Source organism: Pezoporus occidentalis, unplaced genomic scaffold (genome assembly GCF_034315485.1).
Source record: "Pezoporus occidentalis ecotype Australia unplaced genomic scaffold, CSIRO_AGI_Poc_V1 ctg344, whole genome shotgun sequence".
Lineage (NCBI taxonomy): Eukaryota > Metazoa > Chordata > Aves > Psittaciformes > Psittacidae > Pezoporus > Pezoporus occidentalis.
Genome location: NW_026915419.1, coordinates 198343 through 225647, shown reverse-complemented (window position 1 = coordinate 225647; position 27305 = coordinate 198343). Strand labels below are relative to the sequence as shown.

The 27305-nt window shown below is 50.3% G+C and overlaps 1 protein-coding gene across 3 annotated transcripts; it reads right to left on the bottom strand.

The window, feature by feature from the left end:
• Positions 1-3227: 3227 nt before the first annotated feature.
• GJC1 (gap junction protein gamma 1) lies at positions 3228-23592 on the bottom strand. 3 transcript variants are annotated; one of them, XM_062629962.1, is made up of 3 exons: positions 23410-23592; positions 9193-9306; positions 3228-7453 (listed from the first exon to the last, which is right to left on the bottom strand). In XM_062629962.1, exon 3 carries the CDS (start codon positions 7233-7235, stop codon positions 6054-6056), a length of 1182 nt encoding a protein of 393 aa, XP_062485946.1. In that variant the 5' UTR covers positions 7236-7453; positions 9193-9306; positions 23410-23592; the 3' UTR covers positions 3228-6053. The 3 variants fall into 3 exon arrangements, with proteins under 3 accessions (XP_062485946.1, XP_062485948.1, XP_062485947.1); XM_062629964.1 differs by having other exon boundaries at positions 3228-7450; XM_062629963.1 differs by lacking the exon at positions 23410-23592 and adding an exon at positions 11144-11162.
• Between the last annotated feature and the right edge of the window lie 3713 nt (positions 23593-27305).

The following is a 27305-nucleotide window of genomic DNA, read 5'->3' as shown; positions in this document are numbered from 1 at the left end:
CCTTCCAGAGGGCTGCACCTCTTACGGAGGCTACAGAGCTTATAGAACATCCAACGTGCCCATAAACAGGCACCAGCCTCCCAACAAGGCACAAACTTCCCTTTGTAACTTCCTGTTTTCAAAGTGTTTTGCACCACAGTTAATACAAACACTCCCAAGGATGTCTAGGATGCATTAAGTCTCAATGTTTTGTATATGACATGAGAATACACACTCACTATTGTTAACACCGTCCACTCAATACCATAATACCAGCTTCAGAGGAATGGAAAAGAAATATTGCTATCAGCAGCAGAAAGTGAGAGAGAAATTCTGTCTCAGAGCTTAGAGCCATCACACTTAAATTCAGGGATTGTGAATTGTGGAATGTGAAGATGAAAGAAACCCCTTCTTCTCTGCACAAGAAGTCAGGGCCGTAAGAGCCAGGTAGTGGATACACACCTACATCCTGACATCTGCTAGTATCAGTGTGTTACCAAGACCGTTTTCCACGCAGAACAGGCTTTTAAACAAGTTTCCTGCGAGTGGATTTTCAGGTGATTTCAGGTTTATGGAAAAAAGATAAAAAATCCCTGGCAAACAACTCGCAAATGGGAACATTGATTTCCTAAGGATAAGAAGCACTCAGGGGTAAAAGGAAAAGTAATTCCCTCAAGTCACAGCATGTCCTTGAATAAAAGCAAGATGAAAGCAGAGAAGTTGGCACGATGCTTTCCAATCCTCACAGCAAAGCTGAAATACACCACTGCTTTCTTCCTGACACCAGAAATTCCATTCAACACCACACTGGGATCCCACCATCCAACTGAACCCCAAGACTAACCTGGCAGAATGCGTTACAGGTCTGCATCACCCCGGGCTGCGGCCATCCCTGAAGGAAAGTGGGTTTGCAGCTCCTGCTGCTCACCCAGGCTTTGTGTCCACACAGAGGAAACCCAGGCCAGGAGGCAGCAGAAGTCACAAACTCTGTCCCAGGCATCTCTGCTCTGCTCGTGGGGAAGCAGCAGGCTCAGGTCCACAATCTGGAGACAGGTCCCTCGCCAAAGAGTAACCAGAACATCCTGTTCCACAGAAAAAGAAAAGGGAGAAGGGCAGCAAAATCTGAAGTGTACAGAAACCTCTCCACACCACCAATGAGCACGGCTCCGAGGTTTGAAATCCCCTTGTAAGGCATTTGTCCTCAGCCCTCAACACGGAATTTACACAACACTAATGTCACGCTGCACAAAACAAAATGTCATTTTCCAAGCAATAATGAAGTGATATTTGAAGTCTCCTGCGATACAGAGAAAATGAATGGCAAGGCCTGAAGGAGCAGAAAGAAGCCCCAGAGCTCCTTTCCACGCTGCTGTCGAAAGGTGAGTTGCACCATTAACAGCAAACCCTGATGTACATCATGCAATCAGATCCATCCTTCAGGAACTGTTTCATGGAAAGTGCACAAGGTGCAGAGCACAGTAGATCCCATTCAGAGGAATTAGGCACGCCACAAACACCCCAAGAGCAACCAGGCAATAAACAGATCCTTTGGAAAGTAACCTCGGAGCTGGGAAGTTATGTGCCCGGTATCAAGAATTCATCATGAAGAGTGCAGTTGAGACGAAACTGCAGCTAACTACAGGAAGGAAAATGAAATGCTAACAATATTAAACACCTCATCTACGCTTCCAACAGGAAAATGACTCTGCAGAGAGGATCCAATTTATACTTTCAACTCCAGGTTGCATTATCCTCGCTTTATAGCTGAGAAAAAGGTGGATGTGTCAGCTGGCCTGCCCAGCGACACAGAGGATCAGTTGGGATCAGTCAAGGGGCATGGTGCTGCTGGAAAGGGCCTCAAGCACCCAGGGCAGCCACACAGGGCTGGCAGATGTGGCACAGGACCCCTGGGAGATGGGCAGCAGCTGGAGGCCATGCACAAGACCCAGGGGGTTCTCAGATACATCTGCAAGGAGCAAGTGAAGCAGGCCTGGGGTGACTGCACACAATCCCAGCTTTGACCTCTGGGTGCCTGTCTCTGAGCACAAGATCAAATCCAGCCATCACATGATGGCTTCTATTACATGATTCCCCAAGAAACAGACTGCAAGAAAAGAGCTGCAACAGCACCCTTCCTTTTTTTAGTTATAGCCAAATGCCTGAAGCGTTTCAGAATTTCTTGCTGCAAATTCCCTGTTAAATGAAGGCTTCTGCACTTTAAAACACTTAAGCACATGCTTAGCTGGATGCCTGTAGCTGGCTGCATTGACTCATGCAGAGATAATCACATGCTTAAAGATAAGGCGAAGTTAAGTGTCCTTCTGGAGCAGCAGAGGCACACAGAGCACGACCCCAGGTCCCACTGCACCTCCTCAGTTATCCGTGCACTTGAACCCGTGCTGGATGGCTCACGCTGGTGTCACCCTGCCTGGGCAGGGAGCTGGTGACTGTGTCTCGGCTGCTCCCTGCTCCATGAGGGTTTCCCAGGAAACTGCAGGATGCTCAGGTAACCTGACAGTGAGAAAGCACACACAGTTATTAGTGCTGGATCCCCCCTTGGTTGCCACGACTGGTTTCTGCCCTTACAGCCCTGGATACAAGGAGCTCTGTGACACAGGCAGCGCTGTCCTCCTCTACACGGCTGCTTTTAACTCTGAACAAACAGCTTTTCATTGCAAGCCCCCCACCCCACCAAATCCATCTCCCTTCAGCCTTCTCACAGCTGAAACCACGTAATGCCTCCCTCAGACCCACTCCCACTTTGGAGGGCAAAGTGCAGCCAGGGCAAGGCATGGAACACTGACAAAAGCCCTCTTCTGTGCCGGCAACACAGCCAGGCATTCAGCTGGCAGTTCGGAAGGGAGCAGGGCAGCCAGCTCCGTATGCTCTTTGGCAAACTGCAGCTAAATTAGGGCAGCTAATGCTGCACAGTTCACTGGACAGGATCAGCATGCTCAGTCATATGCATAAGCCCAGATTTCCATGTTTTCGAAGACCTTTTCAAGGTCTGACTTCCAAAGTTTACAGATCTGTCTTTTTCTGCGTGCGAGTGCTGTTGTCACTGAAGAGCAGTTCACGTGCAGCACGGTTCAGTCATGTTCTGCCTGACTCCATGATGCTAAACAAGGTCAAATACAGAAAACCTCCAAGTTGTGGCTCTACAACACCCCATTAAAACAACCCTCTCCCTCCTTCACATATTCAGAACATATTCTAGGGCTGGAAAAAAGAAGCCATCTCACTCAGACTGGAGGAATCCACTGGATTTAATAGATTGGTTTTTCCAAACTGCATCCAAAACCAGAGAATGACAACACAAACCCAAGTTATGTTCAGGATGTCTTCTCCCAAAGTCTCTGACGAACGTTTCTTTCAGAATGGCCTACATTAAGCCAAAGCAAAAGAGCATTTTAAAGTAATGCAGGTATCATTTCTTCAAAAGGAAAAATCAAGCCTGATGCTCTGAAACTGAATACAGTCACGAACATGAACAGCGCTGGAACAGACATCCTCTACTAAGAGCAAACACTCAGTTTCAAAGAAAATGTGCACTTTATACACAATCCAAATGAAAACAAAAAACCAGGAACAGAAACAGCTCCATTACTTTGTGTTTTCGGAATGAATTCAGTGCTGGGGTTGGAATATTCTACCCACTTTGCTCACTAAGGGGAGTATTTACTGCTGGGGACAGAAGCTCACAGCACTGACCCAAGGCGGCAGCTTGAAGCAGGGAATAGTTTGGACCATGAACTGGGGAAGAAGCTGTCACAAACCCGTTTTATTGGAAGCCATTGCTAAGAAATGGCTGCAGTTTGTGTAGAGAGCAGCAAGAGGAAAGGATTTTCACTCCTTGCCACTGAACTGGTGAAAGGCTGCTCTGAAACCACCACAAGCAACGTCCCGCTCTTGGGAAGCTGAAAAGAACCACCCCAGTGTCTGGGATAATGAGCGGATTGTAGCCACCATCCCTGTTTATCTCCAGGCTCCAAATGTCTTTCCCTAGTACTTTCAGACAACATGTTTTTCCAGCCAGCTTCCCCATCACACTCAGAGCTTTCTGCTGGCAAAGCCTCTCTGCCCATCTTCAGGCTGTGTGCTTCTCTTCAGCCTCCTCATTAACTGGAGCAGCACTACTAACAAACCCCACGCTGCTGGTCCCTGCTCACAAGCCCACTTCTGCTGTTCCAAACTGCTGCGTACTTCCTGTGTTACCTACTCCTGCTTCCAGACATCACCCTGACACTTCACTGCATAAAACTCGGAGGGTGCTCCCTTCCTGGAGCAGTGGCCAGGAGTCAAAGCCAAACGAAAAGGCAGAAAGGAAACTCACTTCCCACTGCTGGAGATGAACTGGGGAGGCTCCCGCTGACCCACACTCAGAGCTGGGCTCTCTGCCTGGGCTGCCTGGTGTCCCAGAGTAAAAACAGCAAAATCAAGTCAGCAGAACACCTATTGTCAGCAAGTGCTTGGGTAGAGGACAACCGCAAGCATGTGCTCATATCCCCTTAGCTTAAATTTACCATCAAGCCTATGCTTAGATGTTCTATGGGACAGGAATGGAGTGTGGGTTCACCCGTGTCCACAGAGCCTTCCTTGTCAATCCCGTCCCTGGCCAGGCTGTAACGAGGGCACTAAGGACTGAGGGAGCCTCGAAACAGAACAGCCCTGCTTGAGACAGCCTCTAAAATATATTCAAACGCATGAAAACCTAACAAAAGCCCAGCGTGGAGCGAGGTCCTGAATACATTATAAATAGTAGCAAAAAAGCATACACATTTATCAGCATCTCCCAACCATTAATGCGTGTCCTTGCCAAAAAGACAGCCCCAAAGGCAGCACATTCCGCATTCTCCTTTTCTAATTCAAAATTCAAGATTAATGCCAAAACCTCCAAATGCCAAATCTGACTGGTCTCTCAAGCAGAAATCTGAACTCCAGATATTGCTCTGTCTGAACTGAATTCCTCGGACATAATGGAAGAAGAGGGGTCTGGAATAAGGCAGTATCATTGATATTCGGAAAGGGCTTTGTAAAAACTCTTCCAGACAGCTCATGTGGCCTGGCTCGGGGGAAGGAAGGTTGTTCCTCCAGGGAATGCACAGAGAAACAAACTCACCCTGACTCCATCCAAGCAGATTACTTTGGAAACGACAGAAATCTTATCCAAAAGGTATGGTAACAACTTCATGCCCTGGGGGAGCGGTTGTCTGTAACAACAGACCTCAAACCCATCTCTATCCATAGATATCACAGAACTACATGGGATTACTGAATCCAGTAATTTCTATGTACTTTCTGGGGGGTGTTTTGCAGGAGTTGGAAGTCTCTCTTCCCTCCTGGTGCAGGAAGCTCGCAGGGAGGTTTGAGCCCTCTCTGCGTGAGGGTTGGCACTGGTACTTGGACTGCAAGGACTCAATCACACATCTCTCCTAGGAAACCAACCCTGGAGCGCACAGTAGCTGTAAGTATGGCATTTCCATTTCCTAAGTAGCACATCATTTGGGTAAAAACAAGAGTCAAGAGCACCATTAACAGATGTTTTCCCAACCTCCCTGCTGCACCCATGGGCTGCCTGGGTTAAGTGGAGACTCTGCTGGGCTGTCTGCACGTTCAAGGCACTTCTGGAACGCAGCATAGTTAAGGTTTAGGTTTCAAACAAGGAAGAACAACAACAAAAACTGTGGACCACAGTAATAAAACTAGCAAAATGCTACCAGCTACCCATTGCTTGCTCCTTGGCAATATAAAAAAGTGTAACATCAGAGATCCAGTGTACAAGTACAAAAAAATTGTGCATAATAAATGTACTATAATACTGTACATACAGCATAAACCGTTCACTGAGAATGATTTAAATATAAGTATTTGCCTCCTGACTTGGAAGACAGAAGAATAAAGTTCTATAATCCTAGAATATGCGTTTAACCCCTTTGTGAGAGGTTGAATCACGAGCCAACGGCATCCCTGAAATTAAACACAGTCAAATAGTTACTTAATGGAAGCCATTATTCAAGGGGTTGCTGGTTATGATAAACTAGGAGAAAAAACACAGTATCTAAACTCAGCCAACATTAAATCCAGACAGAGCTCTTCCCATCTCCTGACTTGCTACTGGCACTGCTTTTGTTTGAGCCCGCTTTGGATTTCTTTTCTCTGGAACTGCTGGGGTTGTTTTGGTTGTTATAAGCCTGGATCGCGAGGTCCAGGCGCTCCTGAGCCACTTTGATTTCCCTCTGCAGGTTTTCCAGGTCGGCAGGGATGTTTTCTTCATTGCTTCCATACTGCTGTTCCTGAGCTATGTTGGCTTTGTTCTGTTTGTAGGCCATTTTGGCATTGGTCAGTTCAGTGTATTGCATTTGCTCTGGCTTGACTGCAATGTTATAGCCAGGAGGAGCAGATGGTGTATTCCAAGTAAAAGGGTAGTTATAGGTACCAGAGTCTTCCAGCTCTTTCCTCTTGTTGTTCAATGTGTCCCGGATGGTGCCAAATCCCAAATGGAGCATCTCCCAGACATTCAAAAGTAAACACATGCAGCTCACCCCGTACATTATTAGCAGGAAAATGGTCTTTTCCGTTGGCCTGGAAATGAAGCAATCGATCTTGTGCGGGCATGGCGTCCTGCTGCACACAAACACGGGGCTCACCTCGAAGCCATACAGGAAATACTGACCCACCAGGAAGCCAATTTCAAACGTGGTCCTCGCCAGCAGCTGCAGGACATAAATTCTCATGAGCCCATCCTCCCGGATGCGCCGCCTGCCGTCGTGCTTGGCTTTGCCCGGCGCCTGCTGCTCTTTGTTCTCCCGTTCACTTTCCAGCTCAATCTCTGGGTACATCATGGGGTCCTCCTCGTGGTCCTCCTCAGTTTCCTCTAAGCCACGGTGTTGTTTCCAGCGCATAGAAAAGCTTTTGCTTCTGATTCTTCTGTCGGCTTCGCTGTGTTCCACCATCCGGGCGATCTTATGGATTGCGTAGCCCAAGTACATGACAGATGGAGTGGCAACGAGGATGATCTGGAAGACCCAAAACCTCACGTGTGAAAGAGGAGCAAAAGCATCGTAACAAACGTTCTCGCAGCCAGGCTGCTCCGTGTTGCACACAAACTTGCTCTGTTCATCGTAATAAATGGATTCTCCTCCCACAGCAGTCAGGACAATCCGAAACACAATCAGCACTGACAGCCAGATTTTGCCAACAAAGGTAGAGTGATTGTGGATCTCCTCTAACAGACGGGTCAGAAAACTCCAACTCATGGTGGTCAATTTTATCTAAAAAACAAATAAACCCCACCCAAATATTTAGAAGTTTATCAGCGTGAGCCTAAGCAGTGCAAACATTCAACCAAGAGAGGCAGAACCCTCTAGAGCTGTACAACCACCGCGTCTGGAGCATCACCTGTTATCGGGAACCTCCAGCTGCCAGAATCTGCTTGAAGATCCTACGCCTCCTCCACAGGCCTTTGAGAAGTCTGCTATGACAAGAAAAGGAGCAGTTAACTGCCATTTCACAAAGCAAATGGGCTCCCAAAGCTAATCCTGAGCTGAAGAGAAAGTCAAATGCTAATAAAAACATTTACACTTAAGGTTGAAGTCTCCAAAACACAGCGGATGGGGAGTTAAGCTCTGAAACTCTCTGGGTCCTGTTGGCTCCGTCCCACTGCTAACAGAAAGATTTATTCTAACTGCAGGAAGGTGGCCAAGCCTTGTCAGAGCCTGGGCTAATGATCTCAGCCTCAAGCACAGCCCATGGAGAGAAACTGTCCTCTCCACAGGGCAACGCTTGAGACAGAAATGCATGGCCCACCCCAAACCTAAGACATGCAACTGCTGTTATCTTTGCTTTAAGGCAAGACAACCTGAGTGACCCGAGCAGTGCTACCCTGCAGGCCTTGCCTAGACAATGGTCCAACCTAAGGAACATCACCTGCTCTAGTGGAAGGTGTCCCTGCCCGTGGCAGGGGGTTGGAACTGGATGGGCTTTAAGGTCCCTTCAACCCAAGGCACTTCATGATTCTGTGATCTAACTTCTAACTTGCTGCTGGAACTGATCTATGGATTTGGGTTCAGTCCCTTAGGGAGGCTAAAAACCACCCTCCCAGGGCCAGAAAAGACTTTTGTGTGTATTTTCTTGTGGCTTTGGGGAGAGTAGAAGGAAAACCTAGTTAAAAAAATTATCTGTCAAAACTTTCTGAACAGATGCTAGACAGAAATCAATAGAAATCTGCAATCCCGACACGAAAAAAACGATCAGTGGAAACTCAGGGCTGGCAACACTGCCATGTAACAATGAACAAAACCTAGCAATGTTACAGGCCCAACTGGAGCTTTAAAGAGTGAAACTGGTGAAATACTGTGTACAGGAAGAACTGATTGATCTTGTAGCACAGGATATAAGACATCTTTCAGTCACAGACTGGTTTGGGCTGGAAAGGACCTTAAAGCTCACCCAGCTCCAAGCCTCTGCCATGGGCAGGGACCCCTTCCACTAGAGCAGCTTGCTCCAAGCCCCTGTGTCCAACCTGGCCTTGAGCACTGCCAGGGATGGGGCAGCCACAGCTTCTCTGGGCACCCTGTGCCTGTGCCCAGAAAAGAATATTTGCAACTCTTCCACTTCTTCCATAGAACTACAGAGTTGTTCAGAGGCACAATAATGAGATTTGAGGGGATGCAATCAATCCAGAATTAAAGGATCTAAATGTGATCCCCCTTCTGGTGAAATTCAACATTTTGCTGAAAAGGCAACAGCACAGACATCATGTGGATGGGCTGTGTGCGACATTTGATTTATTGCTCCATGACAGTGTGAGAAAAAGAATAGCACAAGAGAGTATTTAAAAAGACCATATTAAGCATATCAAAAGTAACAAAGGTCTTGACAAATGACCTCCCCAGCCTGCACCAGGACATGGCTGCTGCCAGAAGCTGCACATGGCAAGTTTGCAGGCTGACAGAGGTGAGAGTTACCATGATGGAGGAAAACACAGGGAGCTCAAGAGGCTGAGTCCACTGAAACAAAACTATGGGTTTAAGCAAGCTCAATGCAGACATGCAGCTAAAGAAAAGAACAGTTCCTCGCACCATCAGTTAATAGGGAAGGGAGTGAGGGTCCTCATGGATGAGCACCTCAACAAGAGCTGGTGATGCAGCAGAGATGATGGATGCAACCCTTGGCTGGGTCACGTGCAAACAAGAGCAAGGAGGGTGATCTTACCTCCTGGTTAGCAAGACAGCACTCAATGCCTGCGTCTGCATCCTTCAGAAGTTGCTTGCACATCAGAGAGTGAGTATTCCAGCCTCAAAGCCAGCTGAAGAACTGAGAAGATGCCTGGAAGTGAGAGATTTAGAGTTTAATTTATGTACCTGGGAAACATGGGAAGAAAATGATGACCAGTGAATCAATTTATCTGGTGGCTGTCAGCTGGGCATGCATCAATCCAGGTTTACAGTCACAGCTCTTCTCTCTACACAACCATTACACCATAGACAGAACTGGACGAAATAACACCTTTTTAACAGGAAAAAAGAGCCGAGGCTTCCAGCCCTGTGCAGCACCTTACTGCAAGTGGCTTCACACTCTGAACCCCATTTCAGAAAGACCCCAAGTGCTGCTCTGCAGCCCTGAGTTCTGCACTAGTGGGACAAAAGACTGTGCTTCACTCACGCATTTCCCAGCACACACTCAGATTAGGAGTCAAAAGGGGTGGTAAGAGTCAGGGGTACTCTATGTGGCCAAAGAGGCTTCAACCCACTGAACAGAAAACGCAAGAGAGCCCCACATCTGCAATGGGGGGATACAGAGGTAAGAGCCACAACACTCCCGTTCACACCAGGCTGCAGTGCCACAGTTCCAACACCAGAAGGGACACTGAATCTTTGAGATGAGTTTCTACCTCAGGATCTCATAAATTCTCCCGAGGTCTTTAGCAGCTCTTCACAGTGTGTTTTCTACCTGCAGAGCACATCTGTGGCTGGCTCATATCGTTCACCAGCTATAAAGAGGGAGACTGTGGTCACAGCTCAGCTCCCTCGGCTGTGGCGCCCACTGGAGAGCCCTGCTTCAGGAGAAAGACTGGGATCCATGTCCTGGATTCCACACGTTATATAAATGAGCAGCATGACAAACCTGCACACGACACTGACCCCACACACTTGTACATTTGGGTTAACCACAGCCTTCAGACGCAGACGGCAACGTTATCAGATGTGTGTTTAACAACCAAGACATCTGCTGATTCCAGAGCGGTGGCTGCGGAGATGGGAAGTGGAAGAGCTCGGATTCTCTTCCACAAGAAAGTGTCACTTGTTCTAAATTTAGCTTTAGACCAGAGCAGAGCTGCTGCCACAAATATGGGAGAATCCACCTGCAGCAAAGAACCTCCTTGTCTTTAAGGAACCAGTTTAGCCCAAGCAAGATGACCTGTCATTAAAGCCTTCTCTTACTGGAAACGTTTAAGCCATCTATACTGAATGGAATACAAACAAAGAATCTTCTTAGGGCATTTGAAATGGTGGTATCCTTCATTCACGGGATCAGCCAGCGTTGGATGCTGCATGCTTCTGCCTTCACAACACAAGAACTGCAGGACCCAGCTACATTGCAGTAACCTTCACCTAACGTACACTTGGTGTCTCCCGGATCTGCTGTTCAGGCAACATTTAACTCAATAACTTTCCATGGTTTGAAATCAGTCTATGGACACTGACACATACGTGAAAAAGGCAGAATGTCAGCAATTTCAGCTCATTTAAACCATGCCAGAAAGAGCATTTGAGAGAGACTTTCATTCCTTGTCTTTGTCAGAAGCTCATTCCTGCCCTTCCAGCGGCGGAGGCTCCATGGAGCCGGCAGGACATACCACGCCAAGAACATGACACTCCTCTGACAGTAAGCTGGCTCCTGCGGGGGAGAAAGTTCTGCACACCGAGATCCAGACAGAAGAAAGAGGAATCTGAAGCAGGTACACGGAAAAAAAAGAAGGAAAAACCCACCAGGTTTACTAAGATTCACTGCAGGAAATCGCTGGAGGTATTTTAACACAGCTATTGCTCACACACAGGCAGTGATCAGCCTCGTGTTTGCAGCTTCCCCTCTCCAGCCCATGGGTGGCTTTGAAAATCCATTTAAACATGGGATTAATTTCATCTCCTTTCAGCTTTCTCACCTAACTGAGGTGTTCTCATCTGTGATGGCCTCCCACCAGTCAGGGAGCACAGCAGGGAGCGTGCTGCTGTTTGCATTAGTATAAAGCAAGGAGCAGGGAGTCGGTCGCAGTGATTTGTATGGGTCCCTTCCAACCCAAGACCTCCCACGGTGCGATGATGCTTCTGTGATATCAAGACTCATTCCATATCATTCCATCACGAACAGCCAGTGGGACTGAGTGCACCCTCAGCAAGTCTGTGGATGACACCAAGCTGAGGGGCCACCGATACACTGAAGGGAATAGGTGTTGTCCAGAGGGATCCTGACAGGCAGAAGGAGAGGGCCCATGTGAAACTCCTGAAATTCAACAAGTCCAAGTGCAAGAGTCTGCACCTGGGCTGGCCAATCCCAAACATCAACACAGACCAGGGGGTGGATGGATGGAGAGCAGCCCTGCAGAGGAGGACTGGGGTGTACTGGAGGCTGAAGGACCGGCAATGTGCACTCCCAGGGCACTGAGCCACTTGTGCTCTGGGCTGCATCAAACGCTGCGTGGTCCTTGGCACAAGACAGACCTGGCACTGCTGGAGTGGGTCCAGAGGAGGCCATGGAGATGCTACGAGGGCTGGAGCAGCTCTGCTCTGGAGCCAGGCTGAGAGAGCTGGGCTGGGGCAGCCTGGACAAGAGAAGGCTCCTGAAGGGGAGAACTTACTGTGGTCTTTCAATTCATATAAAAGCAGCTTATAAGTAAAACGGGGCCTTTTTATCAGGGCTTCTAGTGACAGGACAAGAGGCAGCAGTCTTTAACTGACAGAGGGCAGGTTTAGACAGGATATTAGGAAGGAACATTTTAGCATGAAGGTGCTGAGGCGCTGGCACAGGGTGCCCAGAGAAGCTGTGGCTGCCCCATCCCTGGCAGTGTTCAAGGCCAGGTTGGACACAGGGGCTTGGAGCAAGCTGCTCCAGTGGAAGGGGTCCCTGCCCATGGCAGGGGTTGGAACTGGGGGAACTTTAAGGTCCCTTCCAACCCAAACCATCCTGACCCTGGCTGAAGGACTCTGCACCTCACCTCTCCACCCTGGCTGACTGAGAGCGCTGCCCTAGTCCAGCTCACCAGCCCCTCTTAGCTGGAGACACCCACCCAGGCTGAGTCCACACCAGGCTATGGGCTTCAGCTCACAGGCACGTCCTCCCTGGGATGGAGGCGAGGTGCAGCACAGGAACATGAGGCACAGCTCCTGGGGAACCAGGGAGCTGCAGCTCCCAGCGCTCTCCCTCACCAGCCCCACGTCAGACAAGGTTTGTCTTAAACAGCTTATTTTGTAGCCAAAGGCAGTTGTTGAGGGGAATATATTTACAGGAAGACGTTTTTCCCTTAAAAAGACGCCCTCCCATGTCATGCTAATAGAATTTGATTAATTTATTAATATTTGCTTTGTTCTGAAGCCATTATTATAGACATGAAAAAATGCAAGAATAAATGCATGGCAATTCTGTTGCTAGTCAAAAGAGGTTTCATGATCCATGAAAGTAAAATTGGTCCCACAGGCTAATTGCAATAGGAGTTGCATGAGGATGAATGAATAACTTGCATTACTCACATCTCATTTACACTGAAATCTAAGAAAGGGCAGGATTTACCAGATTTCTGAGGAAACACAGGAATTACATGTGTGAGAGGTGCCAATGCCAACCTCATGGAGCTCAACACAGCCAAGTGCTAGGTCCTGCCCCTGAGTCAGGGCAATCTCAGGCACAGCTACAGGCTGGGCAGAGAAGAGATTCAGAGCAGCCTGAGAAGGACTTGGGGTGTTGGTCCATGAGAAACTGAACATGAGCTGCTTCAGCGTGTGCTTGAGCCCAGAACCCCCGTGTGCTGGGCTGCATCAAAAGGAGCATAACCACCAGGTTGGAGGAAGTGATCCTGCTCCTCTGCTCTCATGGGACGCCACCTGCAGCATTGTGTGCAGTTCTGGGGTCCTCAGCATCAGAAGGACATGGAGCTGTGGCAGCAAGTCCAGAGGAGACCACGAGGATGATCAGGGGCTGGAGCAGCTTCCGTATGGAGCCAGGCTGAGAACATTGGGGCTGTTCAGCCTGGAGAAGAGAAGCTGCATGGAGACCTCAGAGCAGCTTCCAGTGTCTGAAGGGGGCTACAGGGATGCTGGGGAGGGACTCTTCATCAGGGACTGGAGTGACAGGACAAAGGGTGATGGGTTCAAACTGAAACAGGGGAAGTTTAGGACAGATATAAGGAAGAAGTTCTCCCCTGTGAGGGTGCTGAGGCACTGGCACAGGGTGCCCAGAGAAGCTGTGGCTGCCCCATCCCTGGCAGTGTTCAAGGCCAGGTTGGACACAGGGGCTTGGAGCAAGCTGCTCTAGTGGAAGGGGTCCCTGCCCATGGCAGAGGCTTGGAACTGGATGAGCTTTAAGGTCCCTTCAACCCAAACTAGGCTGGGATTCTATGATTCCATGAGCTCCTTTCTTTATTAACCTGTAAAACAAGTAAGACTTTGCTGTTCAAGGAAGAAGAAAGTCATGGCCAGACTCAGTACTAGCAAGGCAGCAGCACACCACAAATCCCACTGAATATTGTGCCAATGCCACCTGCCATCCCAAGTGGAGCAGCAGTTCCAGCACCCTTCCTCCTAAGGGACGTGAGGGGAAGGATGTGGGGATCTTCCTGGGATAAGCTAATTCATTGCTATCACCCTTCCATCGTTAGTGAGGGAAGTGGGTTCAGTCACCACCACCTTTATTCATAGAATCATAGAATCACAGAATCATGGAACATTTAGGGTTGGAAAGGACCTTAAGATCATCCAGTTCCACCCCCCTACCATGGGCAGGAACACCACACACTAAACCATGTCACCCAAGATTCTGTTTAACCTTGCCTTGAACGCTGCCAGGGATGGAGCATATATCCTCCTTATATCCAGCCTGAACTTCCCGTTTCAGTTTGAACCCATCACCCCTTGTCCTATCACTACAGTCCCTAATGTGTTTACAGCACTATACAGATGAAAAAGAATAAGAAAACTGTATTTAATTTCAGTTTTAATCTATATTATAGAATATTTGGGAATGAAGAGGCTGCTTTTTCAAGTAAACACTCTCACCTGGCAAGCCTCTCATGGCAATGAGCAGAGAATGGCTTTGAAACAGCCACAAGGCATCAGTGTCGATTTAGAAACCATTTCTGAACAGTGCCTTCAAATCCCAGGCATCCTGACAAGGTTCTGCTGATCACACACCAATCCCCCCGAGCCTAAAACACCCCTCTCTGAACGATGAGACCACAGATCCCATGCAGAATATAAATAGAACACTAAAATATGGGTAAGAGGTAGAGATATAATAAGATTCTTGTGCTGTCAAAAAAATAAAGATGTCAACTACATCTCCGTTGGAAAATCAACATCCATCCACCCACCCAAGCATTCAGCTCAGAGATAAACTGGAATGTGCAGATGAGACATGAACCTCCCGTAGCCCCAGCGTGCCCTCTAGGTAATGCCAACATGAAGCCAAGCGACACTTTTAGCAACACTCCCCCGCAGTGACACAATTCAAACAGAATCACGACGTGGTTTGTGCTTCCCAAACGCAGCTTTTACTTCACCTACAGCAACCACACTCCTCCAGGAAGCATCGTCTCCGGGGCACACACCCCAGAGCACGCGAGATCCTGGCTCTGGAGGACGCTGGTCCATTGGGCTGCACAAGGATGTGACGAGCAGCAAGCTTGACTCGAGCCCATATGAGAGAGAACCTGCACTGTCACCGGGCTTCAGCATAACAGAGGCTGGGCTGTAGAGTCTCTGCTAGCCCTTTTGGAGACCCATTTTGGGGTCTGTGTCAGCCTGAATCCCTTTATCCATGCTCAGCGTTCAGTATCCCTTCTGAACGATGGGAATGAGGTGTACCAGCTCAGCAATTGGTATGGTGAGCTCCCAAATTTGGCATTTCTGTAGTGATTCAGGCCAGAGCTGTCAGATGCTCAGCAAACCTGAGCAGGCTGCTCTTCAGATCTGTCCTACAGGCTTGAGGTATCAAGAAGCTGAAACAAACCCCAGATGATGCTTGTACTCTGGTGATGTGAAATGTAATAATGGAGAAAAGAAAGCGGCGAGCAGATAACAGGGTGAGGCACAGTGCGTGACAGTCCTTGCCACAAAACACTCCATCCTCGGGGCAACAAGCTACAGCCAGGCTGACACGGCATCCTGCCAAACCTTGCTCATACCAGCACAGTGCTGGGACTGAACCTTGCAGTGCAGGCAACCCCTCTCCCTTCGCAACACAGCTGCTGGGTTAGGAATAACCCAACAAGTGAAGAGCTGCCACACTGGAACTCAAAAACCACCCTGGTGGAGCTCTCCAGCGCATACCCACTCTCCTCTCGCTCAGCTCTTAAGCTGGGATGCTTCTGAGCAGCTCCTATGTGAACTGGTCTCTTGCAGCAGTGGCAATCAATGCCCTGCCCTGCCCTCAGTGCTGCTGCACTTGTTCCTCACTAAGTAGAAGCCAGTCACATACAGCAGAGCCCTTTCACCTGTGTTCTCAGTTGTTGTTTTAACAAATACAGGCAATGGAAGGATAAAGATGATAAAAATGCAGCGGGGATGATGACAAAAGGCCTGTACAAAGTGACCAGCAGCAATGGATGTGTGATGGACAGTGGGGCTACTGCACACACCTGCCAATGAATCCCACATCCAGCTTGTGTCAGGCACTCTCACCAGTGTGTGGAGGAAAAGGAACTGCAGGACAGGGCCCTGCTTCAGCCAGAGATGTGTCAGGGAAGAGCAGAGCCCAGGCAGAGCAACAGGGCTTGTGCACTCAGAGGAAAGGGAGCACGATGCCCTGCCTAAGAGCTCAGCCCTAGGGATGGACACTTCCACCCTGAGACCCAGAGCACTGCAGCAAGGAAAGAAGGAAAAAATCATGGTTTTCAGAGCCAAAAGGTGTCTGGTCCAAACCGAAGAACATGCAAATGCTGTTGTGTCGTCCATCCCCAGGGAAGCCCTGAAGGACACATGCTGATGGAGAGCAACAGCCTTTGCATGGGGCTTAGAGCATCCAAGCCCCTACCTGGGTGCCCTCCTCCCTCTTGCAGCAAGCTCTGTGTATCTTCACTCACATACTGTTTCAGTCAGGCATCAGAGACATCCCCCTGTCTTGATGTGATTAGTGATTCAAACAACCACAACACCCCTGGAACTACTCCTGATTCCAGTGCAGCCAACAGCACCACAGCAGCTCCCCATTGGGCTCCTCCTATCTGCTCAGAGGGATGAGTGTCAAAAGAAAATGACACACTGGAGGCAAGTGACCCAAATATCACTCTGCAGCCATTTCGGGAAAGGAGAGAGAAGCCAAAAGAGAGCAATTCTGTCGGCTCCTGTACGTCAAACGACTCTCAGCTGAGCTCTCAACTGAATGGGATGAACACCTAATTCACCCACCACCATCTTATGACAGCCAAAAGAAACTAAGCCAGTGTTTGCTTCAGAGATAAGCCTCACAAACTAGCAGCTTGTAAATAAAACAGACAGCACACACCATGATGCAATGGCCCCAGTTACCCCTTCTGCAACACGGCAGCTGTTTCACTGTGACTCAAATTCAAAACCAGACTATTACCTCCCAGCTCTCTCACCTGGTCTGGTAGAAGACACCATCTCACCCTGCAATTACAACAAATTCATGCAACGTTTTCCTCAACAGCAGCTTTCTAGAGAAGGATGCTCAGAAGGCAGATGAGGACACTGCAAACCCTCACCACCAACTACATTAGAATTACAGAATCCCAGCCTGGTTGGCGTTGGAAGGGACCTTAAAGCTCATCCAGTTCCAACCCCTGCCACGGGCAGGGACACCTTCCACTAGAGCAGCTTGCTCCAAGCCCCTGTGTCCAACCTGGCCCTGAACACTGCCAGGGATGGGGCAGCCACAGCTTCTCTGGGCACCCTGTGCCAGTGCCTCAGCACCCTCATAGTAAATGTCCCCTCTGTCAGCTAAAAGACATTCCCCCTTATCCTGTCACTATATGCCCTTGTAAAAAATCCCTCTTCCAGCACTTGAGATACAGAGAACAAGGACCAGAAAGGTCTGCAGACGTCTGTGACTTTCCACATCCGTATGTCTCCTTAGGTGGAGAGCACTAAGCTCACAAGGATGGCAGGCAGCCACCAGAATCATAGACTCATAGAATCGTTAGGGTTGGAAAGGACCTTAAGATCATCCAGTTCCAACCCCCCTGCCATGGGCAGGGACACCTCACACTAAACCATCTCACCCAAGGCCTCGTCCAACCTGGCCTTGAACACTGCCAGGGATGGAGCATTCACGACCTCCCTGGGCAACCCATTCCAGCGCCTCACTACCCTAACAGGAAAGAATTTCTTTCTTATATCCAACCTAAACTTCCCCTGTTTAAGTTTTAACCCGTTACCCCTTGTCCTTACAGAAGGCCATCTTCTCACTGTCAGGTTACCTATACACCTCAACAATCTATGAGGATGGTGCTGGGAACATCTACAGCCAAGGACAGAACAACACATCAGACCACCAAAACCATTCCACAGCACAGATGCTCCTTCCAGAACACCATGCAGAGAGCAAGGGGCCCACGACAACAAGAGAGCAGCAATCACACAAGCTGGCCAGGAGAGCTCACTCGCCGGCCAAATGCTGTCCTGCTGCTTCCATGGCTCCCAACTGCTCTTGAACTGCAGGAATAACTGAAGAGTTTCATTCCAGGAAGCTGGGTTTAAGTACAGTTTGTTTTGAGAAAAGGAGAGGAGTAAATCACCAGACTGCAGTACTGGCATTCCACCGTTCCTCCAGCTCGAGTTCAACAGGAGTCTCAACAACTTTACTCTGCCAACGATAAAATTTCGAATATAACTACACACATAAATCCACTCAGTGATTATTTGTTGGCAAAAAAATTATTTCCCATAGTGAAATAAGAAGCCCCAAACTGTCATTTTCTGAAAGACTTTAATACCCCTCTAGACTCTTTAGGGGAGAGACCTGAGACACTTGCTGACTGAAGTCCCTACGCTCCATCATACCAGCTGGGAGAACACACATACCAACTGCTTCTGTTCCATCTGAGAATAGCCACAAATAACTTGTGTTCTATGAGAGGAAGCCAGAAGTCCTTTTCCCACCGTGCCCCAAGCATAGGGGGTCATTTCTGGCCACCTGACTGCTTTCCACAGCCACAGATTTGATCAGATTTAGTATTATCAAAAGCTTATGAAAATTAGCAGCAAATTTAAGGCAGCTTAAACGACAACACTGAGCTTCCCAAATGCATGGCAATTGCTTAAGCAAACGGCTCCCCAGGGGCCTGTGGGAAGAGCACTGCCACGAATCAGCTAAAAGAGAGGTACCAGAGGAAGGAAAAAAGCAAACCCACTGGTACCTCAGGTTATTGATCGTGGATTACTTGCACCTGATTGGCATTCAGTGCAGACTCATCCGGCAAATCTCCCACAACGGGCACACCTGAAGGGCAGCAGTGATTTATTTCTGTCTCTACCTTCCCAGCACAGTTCCCCTCCAGGGAACTGGATTCTGCAGACACCCCGATCGATGAGGGTCTGCCACAGACTGCAAAGAGAGCAAGAGCAGGCTGAGGAATACAGATCGAGCCGGGCAATGCCACAGAGGTGGATGCTTCAAGTAAATGCCAGAAGTAGCAAAGACTTTATTTGCACCAAGGAACAAAGAAGATCATTTCCATGCGGCTGGATGGAGGATCACAGTGTAATTCCTCCCAAACGGTTCCATTTCATTTTTTGAGTACCCCAGGAATCACAGTTTCCACTATAAAAATTCTTCTCCTTTTAAAAACTACCTATCTGAATGTCAGCCAAGTAACTAGTGAATCAGTGCCTGCTGCAATTAAAATCCAGTCGCTTCTCAACTACTTCAGTATGTCTGCCATGAAAATCAGGAGGTTTTTCGGAGGAGCTGCATGAAAGGCACCCACCCTTCCAGGCACACATTACAAACCTTACCGATTTTATTTTTATGCCATTTAAAAGCATATTAACACCAGGGCCAGCCCCATGTGCACAACCTACACCAACCCCATGCCTGCCTGCAGATGTTTCTCTAACCTCAGGCCCCTGGATTATGCAGCATTACTTGTCAGCTGTGCCCCTGAATCCATAACACAGCAAGACTTCCATGAGTTAACACGGAGTCAGAAACTCACCCTCAAGGTGGCATGGAAACACACAAGAAATCCAATCTCCCTTCCAGGCTCTCTACTATTTTAGGCACATGAGGGATACAGAACTTTACAGAGGATGACTTGTTATACCAGAGTCTGGCACAGCCGCAGCACTCACAAGGGGCTGCTGCTGCGATGTCACCAGGAGCAGGAGTCAATACCCCGATGCCAGCAGCATCAGCACTCATCCTGAGGACATGCACTTCTGAGGCACCACAGCCAGAGCCATGTTTAGATCCAGAAGTCATTTTTCCACATTCCTTCATCAGTTTGGCTCAGTCTGGAAAGCAAAGTAGAAACAAGCAGCTCCATTTGGCTTTGGGTTGTTTTAGAAGAGATGAAGCCTACAAGGCAAATCCTACAACTCTGGGAAAGGGGATTAAGGGCAATACCACAATGGGTCTTCAAAGGGGAAATAATAAACTACAACTGTCAGCCACCTCTCCAGCACCACCGAATGCAACATCAGTACTCAAAAGAACTGTAGGCACAGTCTGCTGCTCATTCATATGTATGTCTTTTCTTTGTACTTCCACAGTATCTTAATCGAGGTCAAGCACTGCACTCCGAATTGTTTTCTGACAAATCCGTAACTAAAAAGGTGGAACTAATGTCTCTGAGAGCCCAGAGCTGGGATCCTGGGCTTATTTAGGCAAGAGAGCTGCCTGACTCCAAGGGTTTTCATCTAAGCAAGGTAATAGGGAGAGATTTTTCACTCCTGTGTAAAAATGCAAATCCCAGGTCAGCGAGTGACTTAAGCATGTGCCTGGTGGAAAGCCGGGGAGAAACACTGCTACTAAGCAGGCTGCTTGCTTACAGCCAGACATAAGTACCTGGATGATGTGGAAATATCCCATAGCCCCTGGAAAAGAGACTAAACCAGGCTGGTCTGTGAATTAATCACAGTGCTATGCACACAACTGCTAATATTAAACTAGGGAGGATTGTACATGTGTGTATGTGAGTGTGTGTTGAAGCATCTGTTCAAGTTTAGGCATAGAAAACATTTTTCAGCCCAATGACTCCATAGGGAAATGCCTCATACATCAGCTCATCTGACTCAATTTTTCCATCACATTTCCTTTAATACAGTTTTGCCCATAAATACACTACTCCTTTTCTTCCAAATATAGCTTTTTATTTATGGAGTTTATTGTAACTCGTGTTACTACTTAAAGCCATAGGTTCTTCTTTGAGATTTAATCCTTACGGAATTATTAACCGATATTGAGGGATGAAACTCAGTTATCTGGGTTTGCTGAAGGGGATTTCTTTCTGCTACAACATTAACCATTTTCAGTATTTACCACAAAACACCCAATAACATCCTAACTGCCCAGCCAGGAACTGCACCTGAAATCTTTTGTTTTACAGGAAAAGAAGCCAAGTGTTTAAAAATCCCAACCAGATCTCACAGACAAGTAATGTCCTCAGTTACTCAGTGTTCTCCAGTTTGGGGAGAACTGTGAGTCACCAGCCAAGCACTGATAACAGCTCATATTTATGGCATGAGAAGGTCAAAAAAGGAAAGCCACCGTTGCCTTTTTCCCCTCCAAGGGGCATTTTGAAGATCAAATCTTTCTGTGTGTGGCTTTGAGAGGAAAGCAAACAGCCCACCAGAACCATAACGGACAATGGCCAGTGAGCAGGTAATTCAGACAGTTAAAAGTACAGAGGCAGCATTCAGACGCTGAGCAATACTGAACCCAGCCAGTGAGATGGGATTTAATAGAAGTCGACCATTCTTAACCACAACTACATGTTACTACACAGCACAAGCACGGGACGGTGGAACTCCCCTCCTGCTGCTGCTCCCCGGAAGCGCAAAGACCAGCTGCAAACACTGATAACGGTGTGGGGTCCTGCAAGGAAACCTTCCTTCCAAGGCAGTCGGGATCCCATTCCCACACAGAGGCTAGTGTGGTCCAGGGACCAGCTTTCACAGGTGCATTTGTAATTCAGGGAGTCTTCCTAAGGAGATGTGAGGAAGGAATGTGCTTCCCTATACCAGTCAGCAGGGTTATCGTAAGGCAAGCATAAAAAGTAGGGAACATTAAGGCATCTTTTTCTCACAGGAAATAATTTACTTCCTATTAACCAGATTAAAAATACATAAATCAGGAGCACAACCTCCACAAAGCACTTTGTTGAGTCACGGCACCAAAAACAAAAGCTGGAACTAGGGTGGGTGGTGAGGGTTTGCAGTGTCCTCATCTGCCTTCTGAGCATCCTTCTCCAGAAAGCTGCTAATGAGCCAGCAGCCCCGTGAAGAGCAGCCAGACCACAAAGGGGCCCATTATCTGCCAGGTTTTTACTCCAACTGTCCAGTGATTATGACCACAGTCCGAGTTGGTACAGTGGTTCGGAGAATCCCATCCGAGCAACAGGGCTAAGGTGGAAATGAGGTACCTGCCACAACTCACTTGGCATCCCCAGCGCTTAAAAGGGAGACAATGAAAACCTGAAGTGGCATTAGGAAAGAGCCAGGTCCAAATGACTGTGAGGGGAACGCTGGCAGGTCACCAAGACTGGCACAAGCTCTCACTCGCCAGCATCACAGCTTGGTCAGAAAAGCAGCATCAGCCACGCTGCGAGTGCCTGCCCGACACAGGAGTCTGAGTAACCCCGTCCAGAAGGGACCCGTGTGGGTGTTTTCAGGATTAAATTACTCCCAGCAGCATGTTTCTAAGTTGCTTTGTTGGTCCCAAGTGGCTGAGTTACATCCGCTCGCAATTGCAGGCACTGCAAGAAGTGCACCGGAGCTCATCTTCTGCTTGGTAAAACGGGATGTTTTAAGAGAGTTTGGTTGCTTGGACCCACAGAAGTTGCTGGCAGTCAGGAGATCACCAAGTCAATAAACCTCTGCATTAAAATTCAGCACAAACTCTCCGTCATAGGTTGTAAGAACCTCTTGAATCTCAGCCATTAGCTATAAAACCATACAAAGCCAAGAAAAGACCTTTTAAGACAGATCCACCTAAACAACCCAGTTCAGAACTGCCCTTGGAATACCAGAAAACTCCTCAGAAAACCTGTGTCTACAATTAAAACTCTTCAGTAAGTGCTAAAATCTTTGCAGAACTCTTACAATGGGTCTGAACTTGTCCAGCAGCTGACCACTGCCCTGCTACAGCCCCATCCTCACAAGCACGCTCATGGACTGGTAAGTAGCTGTAACGTTCTCCCTGCTTAGAGGCAGACGGACTGCTGGAAGTCCTCACTGTCAGCACACTTCTCAAGCCTTCTGCACTCTTCCCTAACTCATTCCAAGCCATCCGCCGTCCTCCCAGTCTGTGACCTGTTTGTTCAGTTCTTTACTGATATTTGCATCACTCGCAAGTTATCTGGGATGCCTTAGATGTTTGCTTTGAAGCAACAGGCAAAAATAATCACTAATGAAGGGCTAAGAACGGGTAGCAGTGGAATCCAGGTGGAAAACAGACACTTCATGCCAGTTCCTCATTTACAATCACACATCCAGACCTGTGAGTTGCTTTGCTTTAAAAAGCCCCAAACTTCGCGCTGTTGCAGCAATTAAGAAAACACTTAGTTTTTTAAGTTCAAATGTCCACTGCACCAGTGATAGTGCAAACTTGCAATTCCAGTCTTAGCCCTAAAAGCATGTTTGGAAACAGTACAGCCAGTCTTCAGGTCTTAATAGCTTTTCACAGTTTAAACTGATCTAAAACTCAACGAAGCCAATTAAAAGCCACTGCAAGGAGAGAAGCTGGGTGATGAATCCAAACAGCACCACAAAGAGCAGCTGAACACGTATTCAACAGAGTTAAAAACCCATCACGTTAAAAAGTTTCACATGATCCAAAACACAAACTTCCCAACACAGAAATGTCAGTCAAGTTACTGTTTTCCCAAAAACTGTGCTACAAAGGGATCATTTTCTTACAAGGAGCCACAGGAGCACTGTCAGGGCAGACACCCGCTACCACCACGGACCAGAGCACACAACTCTCCACACATCACCAGCCCCGGCATAGCTGGGCTTTCACTCCAAGCCCCTCACCTCTTACCTCGCCCATGCCATAGTCAGAAGCCCCTGGCCATAAAGGATCCCGGCTGCACCATCGCACGGGCGAGCCTTGTGCTCAAACTACTTCAGCTTTAACCTTCAGGACCAGCTATCCGCTGGGAGGGTTTGCTGCTGCCGAGAGAGGAGGATGAGCCGCCTGTGCACTCGTCAGGCACAGAAAGTATGGAAGTGCTGAGCCCACCCACCGCCAAGCCCTCGGGATCCTCCAGTCACCAGCGCGACGCAAGAGCCGAAACAAACATCGTCCCCTCCTGCCTCTTAGAACAGTGGGAATGCTGCAGTTAATGTTGGGATTGCTGGAAATCCAGGACTTCCAGCTGCTTGCAATCCTATGGGGAGAATAAGGAACAGCACAATAAGGCTCAAATGACCTGTGGGGCTGTGTGTTCGTTTTCTTTTTCAGACTCTTCCATATCCCACTTCACAGAGCGGAGCTCACTTGTGCCCCCAGGAAAGCACAAGCATAACTTTGGAATATACTTGGAAAAGTCATGAATACAGAGAAGGGCACTTTCCACTTTCCTAACCACAAGTCTTAATGTGCACAACACCTTTCCCTTTCTAAACGGCCTGAAGAAAGGTGGGATTTGGTACTTTTTGCTTTCCTAATCACAGGTCTTGACACACACAACAGCCTTCCCCTTTTACCTGACCTGAGGAGAGATGCGGTTTGGCCACTGCACTGACAGCTGCTTTGCTGAACATCACCAGGACAGAGACTGCTAACAGAAAGGGTCAGGTTATTTCTTTCTACTGCTTCTCTTTGACTTCCACTGGGCAGAAGACACGGAAGCAATGACAGGAATAGTCAATGGTCTGGCAAACGCAAGGTTTTTGTTCCCCCTATTTCTAAATCCAAGCCCAGTGAAAAAGGCTGAGCCCCGTGCTACCAACTGTTGCTCGAGAATCCATACTGCACATCCATGCCCTAATTAAATCCCTGCGCACTATCTCCTATTTGCAATCAATTTGAGGGTGGAACAAAATTAGCACTTCCCTGGGCAGCAAGGTCGCAATGACCACAGTCAGCACTAACCCCTGCCAGCAGAAAGGAGAACGGCCTGAAACCCCCCACTAAAAATAACCGTACAAACATGGCTTTTGTGACAATTCACGGTGACGGGTGAAAGTCGGAGCAGACAGAGGCCGAAACTTCCCTGTCCCGATAGCAGGGCTGGGTTCTCCTCGTGCTCTGCGTTCAGATGAAGCCCTCAGAAAGGTCAAACCGCACAAGCCCCGCTGGCTCCAGACAGGGGTAACTCCGTGTTAGAACCGCTCATCCGGCCCGGCTGGCTCCGCAGGAGCTCCCCACCGACGGCACCGGTTACCTGTTACTGGGCGCTGCTCCGCACCGCAGCACAAAGCGGGCTCTGCCACGTGCGGGCACCGGGAAGGTCCGGACCGGCCGCGCCGTGCCCCAAAGCCGGGACGGGGCTTTGCGTTCCTTCCCTCCGGGATGAACGCCTTAGAAACGCCCGGCCCCGAACGCTGCCTGCGGCCAGCCCTGAGGGACGCGCGGGCCCCGTCGGGTTCCGGGGGCGCGGCCGCTACCTCGCAAGGGCGGCGGAGGAAGCGGCGGCTCCTCTGGGCCCCTCAGCACCGCTCGGATCCCCCCCGGGTCGCTCCCCTCAGGCTCCCGCGGCTCGGCTCCGAGCGCCCCGCGCCCCTCACAGCGCCCGGCTCGGGCCCCTCGGGCTCCGTCCCCCTCAGGGCCAGCCCGTTCCGCTCCCCTCCGCCCTCCGGGGCTCGCTCCCCTCCAGCCCTCAGCCCCCCGGTGCCGGTGCCGGTGCCGGTCCCTGCCCCACTCACGCCGCCCTCTCTCGCGCTCCCGCTCTCAGTCTCCTCCGCGCCGGGGCCGCCGTAGCCCGGGCGGGGGGCGCTCGGCGCATGCGCGAAACCCCTCATGTCCACACACCAACCCCCCCCCCCCCCCCCGCAGCCCACTCGCCACGTGCCGCCCGGCGCGCGCGCCCCCGCCAATGGGGGGGGGGGGTGTGCGCGAGAGGCCCCGCGCGCGGGAAACAGAAAGGGGGGGAGGGGGGGGGCGCATGGGGATGGGGAGGGGGGGACCGGGATCGGGATCGGGATGGGGACAGGGACACCGAGAGCGGGATGGGGACAGGGACACCGGGAGCGGGATGGGACAGGGACACCGACACCGAGAGCGGGATGGGGACAGGGACACCGGGAGCGGGGCTGCAGGCAGGTCACCAGGAGCAGGATGGGGACAGGGACACCGGGAGCGGGATGGGCACAGGGACACCGGGAGTGGGATGGGGACAGGGACACCGGGAGCGGGGCTGCAGGCAGGTCACCAGGGAGCAGGATGGGACAGGGACACCGGGAGCAGGATGGGGACAGGGACACCGGGAGCGGGATGGGGACAGGGACACCGGGAGCGGGATGGGGACAGGGACACCGGGAGTGGGATGGGGACAGGGACACCGGGAGAGGGGCTGCAGGCAGGTCACCAGGAGCAAGACGGGGACAGGGACACCGGGAGCTGGTTGCTCAGGGAAGCACATCAAGTCACTGGGGACTGCCTGAGGGGTCCGTTCAGCATTGCTCACTGCGGAGGGGTCATTCAGCCCCTTGGTCTGTGGCAGTGCTGAGCCCTGATGAACTCGTGCCAAGGATGGAGCCCCCGGCACCCGCAGCCCCAGGGAGCAGCTCTGCCTGCCGCCGTGCCTCAGTTTACCTGCTCCACAGCCCCAGGCCCTAGGGCACCCTGCACAGCTCCCTTTGGGGGGGGGGGGGTGAAGGGAGAAGGGTGTGGAGTGGTGTTCCAGCTGGAAAAGGGGTAAGGGTCAGGGTCCGGCCATGCACGGCCCCTATTCCCAGGCAAGAGCCATTTCCATGGAAAATTCCCATCCCGTGCACACGGGGCCAGGCTTTCAGCCACAAGAGCTCGAGCAGCCGCTCGGGCCCCACTGCGGGTCAGTGTTTTCCAGAGGCTGGGAACAGCCGGCGTGAGAACCGGCTCCTTCCCACGCCAGCCCAGGCCGTATCCTGCCACCCTTCCTGGGATGATGCTCGAATCCATAGGGACCCATCGGACATCACAGCCCCCTGCTTCTGTCCATCAGAGGGCAGGGATGACCAGCACCAATGCCCATCAGCGTACAGGTGTCTCCATAGGAACTTCCAGCCCTATTATCCAGCTCTGGAGAGCCCAGGGTTGGGAATGGAGCCATCCCGGGGAGGAATGATGGATGTCTTCTTCCTGGGACAAACCCCTTGCTCCAATGGGACAAAGCAGCCAAATGCTTGGCTCCGGAGCCAGGGTCACATCCCTGGAGCCCTGGGACGTGCTGTGCAGCACCGAGCAAGCTGCCGGCCCCACAGGCACCCAGCCTGGTGCTTGGTGCACCACCCAGAGCTGGTGCAGCACCAGGGCCTGCCTGTCCTGCTCCCCAGGGACCCAGTTTACAGCCCAGCACCACTGGGAGGTGAAAAGCACCCCCAGCGAGGCCTGGGGAGGGGGGTGCAAGGTTGCATGGCAGGTCTGGGCTGCACAAAGCAGGGCTTGAATCCTGTTTTCCCCCAGGACAGAGGGGCAACATGCCACCGGCGAGGCCATGGTGCTGGTGTGGATGCAGGAGGTGATGGGGATACTCCCAGCCAGAAAGGCTGAGCCCAGAGCTAGAGCTGGAGCCCCCGGCAGCACTCACCCTCCTGCCGGGCAGAGGGGATGGGGCAGCTCACATGGGTGATGCTGTTATCCGCTGGCAGCAGCAGGAAGCCCTTCCCCATCCTGGTTTCCAGGCTCTGCTGGAAGCATCTACCTCCCCGCAGCATCCAGTTTCCGCAGAGACCCAGCACAAGGCAGGACACACATTCCTGGGGCTGCTTCCTTCCCCTGTGCCTACGTCAGCC